This window comes from Centrocercus urophasianus, unplaced genomic scaffold (genome assembly GCF_019232065.1).
Source record: "Centrocercus urophasianus isolate 14NV4802_14NV808 unplaced genomic scaffold, USGS_Curo_1.0 seq_16, whole genome shotgun sequence".
NCBI lineage: Eukaryota > Metazoa > Chordata > Aves > Galliformes > Phasianidae > Centrocercus > Centrocercus urophasianus.
In genome coordinates this window covers 10,835,331-10,843,484 of record NW_024884711.1, presented here as the reverse complement: position 1 = coordinate 10,843,484, position 8,154 = coordinate 10,835,331, and the positions used below count along the sequence as shown (strand labels likewise).

The following is an 8,154-nucleotide window of genomic DNA, read 5'->3' as shown; positions in this document are numbered from 1 at the left end:
CCGTGGCGGCCGCGCAGCCCATCGCCGAATCACCGATTCGCTCTCTCCGCCGATCGGGGATCGACTACGAAGCCGTCGCATGCCCACCCCCCTGCCCGTCCCGAGTGGTGCGGCCCCGCGCCGGCGGCACGGAGGAGGGAGGCGGAGCCAACCATAGCTGAGCGGGGGGGAGCGCGGCCGGCGGAGGTACCGCGAGGGCTCGGCGGGCGGGAGGGGCGCGGAGCAGGCGCGGGGTGGCTGCAGCCCGAGGGCGACTTGAATACCACGTCGAATATTAGGAACGGCCAGGGGTGTAAAATCAGCTGCGGTCCCTGGGAGAAGTGAATCCCCCTTTGCTTTTCCGCAGATTAGCCGTTCTAATTGCTTGAAGACGAGCTGCCTTTTATCAGGAGCCGTGGCTGTTAGACGTGCGCTGGTTTAATGATTCCTTCCATTATCTCTCCGCTCTTTACCTGAAACCCAGGCTAACTGGGTAAAGATAATTTAAACCGACAAATTCGGATTATGATTTAACGTCCTGTGCACGTTAGTAAGCACTGTTGGCTTTTTATTTGCCAGAAATGCTGCTACGCACGTTTTGCTGCGAGGGAATAGAGCAGGTCTCTGTTATTTGCTAGAAGTGCATTTCCCTTATGCCGACGTGTTCCCGGTTCATCTCTAAGTACTTTACCAAATGCTGTGTATTTTACCAGTGCGTACCCTGTGGCGCAGAGCCCACGTGGCTGTGTGGGTTCCACCTTTGACCCCTGGGTTGTTGCTGGTTAAAGAGTCCTTTCCTGGGGACAAGTAATTACTTCTGCAAAGAGGCAAATCCCTTCTGCTCTCATGTGTTGGATGTATGTAACTGGGAGCGAGAAGGGCACAGCACTGCGGCACGCTGCTCAGCCCGCTCCTTGCACCCAGTGTGTCCTGCCTGAAGTGCTGCTCTGCAGCAGCCCTCTGCCCTCACTTGGCATCATGGGGAGTTCCCATGGTGTGACATCCATGGGAGCTGGGATGGCTGCAGGCCGTATGTTTCATGGCAGCAGTCAGATAGTTCATAGCCAGATCTCGGGGTATGGTGTAAGTGCTGTGGCACTGTTGGAAAGCTGCTTTCTGGCAGAGCAGTGTTAGAATGTCATTTGTCTGTATAATCGTTATCTTTCTATTAGATTATAAGTGTAAACATCACAATGTAGAGATGTCAGTCTGCACAACTGAAAAAATGACTGCAATCCAAAATGTTTTTGTTTTTTTCCTTCACTTTATAAGCCTTTCAAGGTGCTGCTGTGGTGCATCCATTGGAGGTACTGTCCCCACCCTACTCTGAATACCCTTAAGCTGATCAGAGGGCTGCAGCACCTCTCCTGTGAGGAAAGGTTGAGGGAACTGGGCTTGTTTAGCTTGGAGAAGGCTTCGGGGAGACCTCATTGTGGCCTTCCAGTACTTGAAGGGAACATATAAACAGGAGGGGGCACAGCTGTTTATGAGGGTGGATAGTGATAGGACAAAGGAGAACAGTTTTAAATTGAGCCAGGGGAGGTTTAGGTTAGATACTGGGAGGAAGTTTTTCACACAGAGGGCGGTGATGCATTCAAACAGGTTGCCCAAGGAGGTTGTGGATGCCCCATCCTTGGAGGCCTTCAGGGCCAGGCTGGATGTGGATCTGGGCAGCCTGGTCTGGTGGTTGGCGACCCTGCACATAGCAGGGGGGTTGAAACTAGGTGATCACTGTGGTTGTTTTCAACCCAGGCCATTCTATGATTCTATGAAGCATGGGTGGAGATAGGATGGTGAGGAGACTGTCTAAGATGCCTGGTTGTGTTTGTGGCAGGAAGAGATCCAACTCCTGACCTGTGGCCTAATAGTGCTGTTACCTTGTTTTTTAGCCTGTTCTGGCTGACGTAAGGGTAATACTGTGGCATCCTTACCATGGCGATGCTAGGACATTTTAGGTCTCTCTGAGAAGGATGAAGTTATGTATGCTTATTGTTGGTATTTCCAGACAGCTGGTAGTTCTGAGGCAAGTTCTCAGCAAAACCAGTGATTGCCTTGCAGCCCACAAAGGTGTCACACACTACTTCCAATGACAGACATAGAAATTACATCTCTTCCTGCAGTGTTGACACTAGGGTTTTGTGTAAAGAGCAGCTTATTAACTTGGCAAGATCAGACTTGGCATGTTCTGTAGTTTGAAGAGTTAATCACAGGATACTTCTCCCTTACCTTGGGAGAAGAGAAGGAAAGGAAGAGTGCAAAAATATAGGATAAACTAATTTATTAAAAGAAATGTGAGCTAATACAGAATAATTAAGAGTAATAAATCAAAATGAACCAAAAATGGATCCAGAGGAGAGCGAACCTGTGCGAGTCCTTATAGACAGGCCCTCCACTGCGTATGTACTGGAAAAGACAAGAGAGGTCTTCCCCTGTCACACAAAAAATCATGTGGAGGCTCCTGGGAAATGCAGTACATCCCAGTATGTCTTACTCTTGGAGAATCAAAACTTGTGTGAGGCTGCTAGAGAAACCAGGAGACACAACTCTGCAGTGCCCAGTGCTTCTTTCTGCACCCAAACTGTCGCATGATGTCATGATATGGAATACTGGTAAACCAGGACAGAACATTTCTCACATTGTCTACTATTGTCTACTACATTGTCAACAATAAAACTATTGTTGTGTTTGTGCCTTTCTTCCTCCCCCTGCAGCTACAGGAATGTGCACAGATTGATTGGTTTCCACCATGTTCTCACAGTGCTCGCAGGAGCTGTTAAAGATTGCAAATCTTCATCTCCGGAGTCTGAATTTGAATCTGCTTTTAAGAAATCAAAGGAGAGCTTTCAGCAAGTCACTGCCTGCGTGTCGAAGGAAAGTAGTTGTTACGGGTATTGGCTTGGTGTCTCCTCTCGGTGTGGGGACTCAGCTTGTGTGGAAGCACCTTCTCCAAGGAGACAGTGGGATTGCATCACTAGATGGGGAAGAATACGCGGGCATTCCATGTAGAGTAGCTGCCTGTGTGCCACGGGGAGATGAAGAGGGCCATTTCAAAGAAGAGAGCTTTGTTTCAAAGTCAGAGATCAGGTCCATGAGTTCTGCTACTGTCATGGCCATCGGTGCAGCAGAGCTGGCAATGAAGGACTCTGGCTGGTCTCCACAGTCTGAACAGGACCATTTAAGAGCTGGTGTGGCAATTGGAATGGGAATGGTTCCACTGGAAGAGATTTCTGATACAGCCGCTTTATTTAAAACAAAGGGTTATAACAAGGTCAGCCCATTCTTTGTCCCAAAGATTTTAGTCAATATGGCAGCAGGTCAGATCAGCATTAAATACCAACTGAAGGGGCCAAATCATGCCGTGTCAACTGCTTGTACCACCGGCGCGCATGCTATTGGAGACTCCTTTCGATTTATCGCCTTGGGTGATGCTGATGTCATGTTGGCTGGAGGGACTGAGGCTTGCATTAGTCCTTTGTCCTTGGCTGGGTTTGCAAGAGCTCGGGCCCTAAGCACTAGTTTTAACACAAGACCTAAAATGGCATGTCGGCCATTTGATTCACAGAGAGAAGGGTTCGTAATGGGAGAAGGTGCTGCAGTGCTGGTCTTGGAAGAGTACGGACATGCTGTGCAGAGAGGTGCCAGGATCTATGCAGAAATTTTAGGTTATGGACTGTCGGGTGATGCTTGCCACATAACAGCACCTAATCCGGAGGGAGATGGTGCATTCAGGTAAGAGCTATATGTTGACTACGTTAGTTGCCTCATGTATTAATTATAAAGGCTACATATATTTCTGTTGCTTTGTAGGTTTTCTAGGGAAATGCTATTCAGTCTTGAATTAATATTCCAATAGCTGAGAAAATGCATTTTACCAGCTCAGTAAAACATTCCACAATGTTTGTTTGTTTTTTAAAGAAATTGGATGAAGGCCACTTCTTGCTATAATCAACCTTTTTGTTGGTGAAAGTCTTCTCCATGTGAAAACATCTTACATTTTTTGCCTTCAGCTATTCACACAAATGAGTCCCAATGGAAACCTTTTGTTTATCACAAGACCTTGTGATACTGCAGAAACTTTTGAAGTTGTTGTAGAGAAAAGAAACCTCACTGCAAAAGTAGGCCACGTCATTTGTTATGTTCTTAAAGTGGAATAACATTCCCTAAGAAATGCCACATGATAAGAGGAGGATCTAGTTTATTATAATATGCTTGGAAGATTTTACTAGAATAACCACTATTAGCATTCATAGTGATTATTGGGGATTAGAAAAATCTGTGACTCTTTGTGGGGAAATTATTTAGATAGTTTGGCTCTGGTACAATCATGATTAAATACTTAATTCTGGTTAACAGTATTGGTGAAACTGCATAGCAGAAATGCACGATTTAGCAAGATGGTAAAGCTTCATTATTGTTAATCTCATAAGAAATAGTGAATAAGTGGAATAGATAGTATTTTAGATAGTTATAGTTTAGATATTTTAGATATAGTTAGATATTTTAGGTATAGTTATAGTTTAGATATTTTAGATTAGTATTATAGATAGTATTTATCTAATCTTTATAGTTGGACTAATTATGAGTTGAATTAGACATATATTTATTGTTTGTGAGCTTTATGTAGGCCAAATGTTACTGCAGGTTTGAAGTATCCAGTAGTCTGTGTTATCCTGAATGTATGTGAATATTTGATATCAGAATTCAATCTATCACTGTGCAAATGGATCAAGATTCTGCATGGTATTGTAAAGCTGAGTTTGTATCTTTGCTAGATAAACAAATTTTTCAGGAGGTGTAATATATCAGATTTCCCTCTGTGCTACGATTCATAGCTTATTGTTCTACCGACTTAGCTGGGAATTGAGTAATCATGAGTTTCTTACCTGAGATTTTCAGACTTGTGTTTACCCTTGAGATGATACAGCAATATTTTGTAATAGAGTTTTTGCATATTTTACGATTGCAATAGCAAATAAATTGAATTCACGGTAGGAAGTAGCTGAAAGTTAGTCTTACTATCCCCAAAATATTGTGCACTTCTACCCTTGAGATGAGATAATACATTTTAATACAATTTTCATACTAATATTTGTGTTTTGCAGTCGTATGTAAATCAAATTTGAAATGTGTATGCTTCTCTTACTTCTCCGTAGGAATTCTATTTGCCACATCAGAAAATTTCGGGGGAATATATATCTTGTCCTCTTCTAATAACTACTTCAGGAGATTAAAACATGTTGGAATGAACCTAACAGGGCAGGAGAAGCAAGGCCAGACTCAGAAGTGTGTCTATGAAGTGTATTCTACACAATAATCTGTTATCTCCTTAAGTAATTATGTTCCTTGCAGCTTTAAATTAATGTATCAATTTCCCTCAGTGTTGATCAGTAATTGTTTTGTCTGAATTCTGGCTTACTGTTTAGTGACAATGAGAATCACTGAACTACAACCTAAACTAAGCTGGATGCTTCTGGGAGTAGAAGGCTGTAATGGAGACATTTCAGTTTCTCCAGCAGCTCGTGCTGCCTTTTTTCTTTTACTTCTTAGTTTTACTTCCCTTTTACTTTCTTAGTTTTCATAAATTTCAGGAATTAGTGATCTTTCACAAGGAGGGTTGTGTGAACCTGTCTGTGAGAAACTATAGAAGAAAACAACACTATGGAGCAGTATCTTTAATAAAATAGCATGGTTTATACAGGCAATTGTAGTACACAGGTAATCAGGAGTCACAATGGAACGTGTGGTATCAGAGTGGATGAGTGTGACATTCAGTAAATTTCATTTTAATATGCAGGAATTTAGATAATCATCTTGCTACTCTAGGGAAAGGAAGTGGATGATATCTTCTCACCTTTGAAAGCATGCAAAAACCACTCAAAAGGAGTACAACGTTAGAATATTTCTTGCATCTCCAAATATTTTCTTTGGATAGAGCATTTTTTATTTTGATTTCCTAATACTGTAAATGTAATGATAAATAAAAGGTAGAAACTGGGGAATCTTCTTTTTCTTTACAAAGCCAAGGGGATTTCGTGGAGCACTGTGCTGAATGTTTCATTAATATCAGCTACTGATATTAATCTTCAATTCTTGTTTAATATTAAACTTCACAGAAAGGAATCTTTGTTTTTGTAAAAATTTCAGGTAGTCATTCCTCTCAGACGTTTTAAAATTTTGCTTTGAAGAGGAACTTTGACATACTAATGCCATCTGCAGAGATTGTTTTATCTTCTTTCTTTCAGCTTGTATTTTTCTCAACTGTGGAATTAAACCAAGTTTTTAGTAGGAAATCTGATGCTATAGTGGACCTCACCACTGCTGTCTTTCTTGAATGGCTAATTGTAGATGTTAGTTTACTTAGATGAACACCATCTCTTCTCAAAACTAGTAAAGTATGTCCTGCAGATTTCTACATTTGCTAAACAGTTTCAGACACTCTGTGCCTTTGCTTTTGGTTTGAATACATGATGAAAATATAATGGAAAATTCAGCATTCTGGTGATTTTTGTTTGTTTGTTTTCTCTTAGATGTATGTCTGCAGCAATAAAAGATTCTGGAATCAAGCCTGAAGATGTAACGTATGTCAATGCACATGCAACTTCTACTCCTTTAGGAGATGCTGCTGAGAATCAAGCAATCAAGAAACTTTTTAAAAATCATTCACGTAATCTTGCAGTTTCCTCGACAAAAGGAGCAACAGGACATCTTTTGGGAGCTGCAGGAGCTATTGAAGCAGCTTTTACTGCGCTGTCCTGTTACCATGCAATTTTGCCACCTACTTTAAACTTAGAAAAAACAGAGCCGGAGTTTGATCTCAATTATGTTCCATTAACAGCTCAGGAATGGAAAACTGGAAAGCGGCGTATTGCACTTACAAATTCATTTGGCTTTGGTGGTACTAATGCAACTTTGTGCCTTGGAAGTGTTTGACTTGTGCTGTGCGTGTTGTGAAAAGTGGCACTCAATGATTTTCCATACTGCCATCTTTGCTGTATACTGTAATCTTTTCTCAGCATTGAGATTTGATACATAACTTTATTCACTCCAACATTTACATCAGTAATTCTTTTAAAAAGAGAGAATTTCTTTTACTTGTTTTAGTAAAAATAAAGACCTACTCTTCATGTGGTAGATAAGTTTTTATTTTTGCTCAAAAAGGAGACTTGTAGCAAGTAATCTGAGTAGTGTGTTTTGTGAGAAGAGGATAAAAATGATAAATTCTGTTTTTCAGTGGAATGATACATTTATGATTACTGTGTCTTCACTGGTCTCCATCATTTCTGGGGCCAAATGATTATCCTCTTGTGAACTCTGACTTGCTTATTGACTGAAAGGCAGTTTTTTTCTTGATGTTTTCTCCTTCTGTTTAATCTAAATTTGTTTCCTATGATGTTCTTTCCAGCATTCAGGATGGAATGCCATCTGGCTGTGCATATGGACATGAGTTCTATGTAGTGAAAGGAAAAAATGACATTCATGCTTATGGTAGGCTCTTATATCTCGTCTTGTCTTAGCTTGTCCGATCTCACATGAACTATAAACTGATAAAGTGGGTTAGGTAGTGCTCTTTTTTGGCATTGTGCTTATAATACTGCTCACTGTGCACTGGAAGACTGTATTAGGCACTGGAGTGGAAGGTACTGCCTCTCAAGAACATGGATTTCTGCTAATCAGCATTCTGCTTTTGATTTTGGCATGAGTTCTGGTGTTGGTATGATCTCCAAATCCCTTCCAGGCAAAAGATAATCTGAGTATTGGTGTAGGTTGATGGGATTTTCTTCTGTTTTGGCTGACAAAAAGCCTTACACAGCACCCACTGTATTTCCACTATAATTCAGCTCTAGTATGCCAGCATCTCATCTAAAGCCTAAGAGCTTATTCTTGTCTTCTAGCTTTATTTTAATTTTCTGTTGCAATTCCAAGTGGACTTTTTATTATTATTATTTAATCTGATGGTTTGATTTTGAATAAATTAATTGTGAATGCAGAAGTGCAGTCATGCCAGTTATCCTTGAAGATGAGATGTTTGAATCTTCCAGCTCCCTCCTCAGTTTCCCACTGGCTGAGGATATCACCTTAGTGCTTATACCAGTCTCTGAGATGTGATGGAGGGAAAAAAAATGACACAAGGATGTAAAAGTCATTGAAATGCAGGTTAAGTAGTGGAGTTTGCTA

General features: G+C 41.4%; 1 protein-coding gene across 2 annotated transcripts; it reads left to right on the top strand.

The window, feature by feature from the left end:
* The first annotated feature begins 47 nt into the window (after window positions 1–47).
* On the top strand, window positions 48–7,655 carry OXSM (3-oxoacyl-ACP synthase, mitochondrial). 2 transcript variants are annotated; one of them, XM_042817033.1, is made up of 3 exons: window positions 48–186; window positions 2,691–3,708; window positions 6,507–7,655. In XM_042817033.1, exons 2-3 carry the CDS (start codon window positions 2,726–2,728, stop codon window positions 6,907–6,909), a joined length of 1,386 nt encoding a protein of 461 aa, XP_042672967.1. In that variant the 5' UTR covers window positions 48–186; window positions 2,691–2,725; the 3' UTR covers window positions 6,910–7,655. The 2 variants fall into 2 exon arrangements, with proteins under 2 accessions (XP_042672967.1, XP_042672968.1); XM_042817034.1 differs by lacking the exon at window positions 48–186 and having other exon boundaries at window positions 1,682–3,708.
* Window positions 7,656–8,154: the final 499 nt, after the last annotated feature.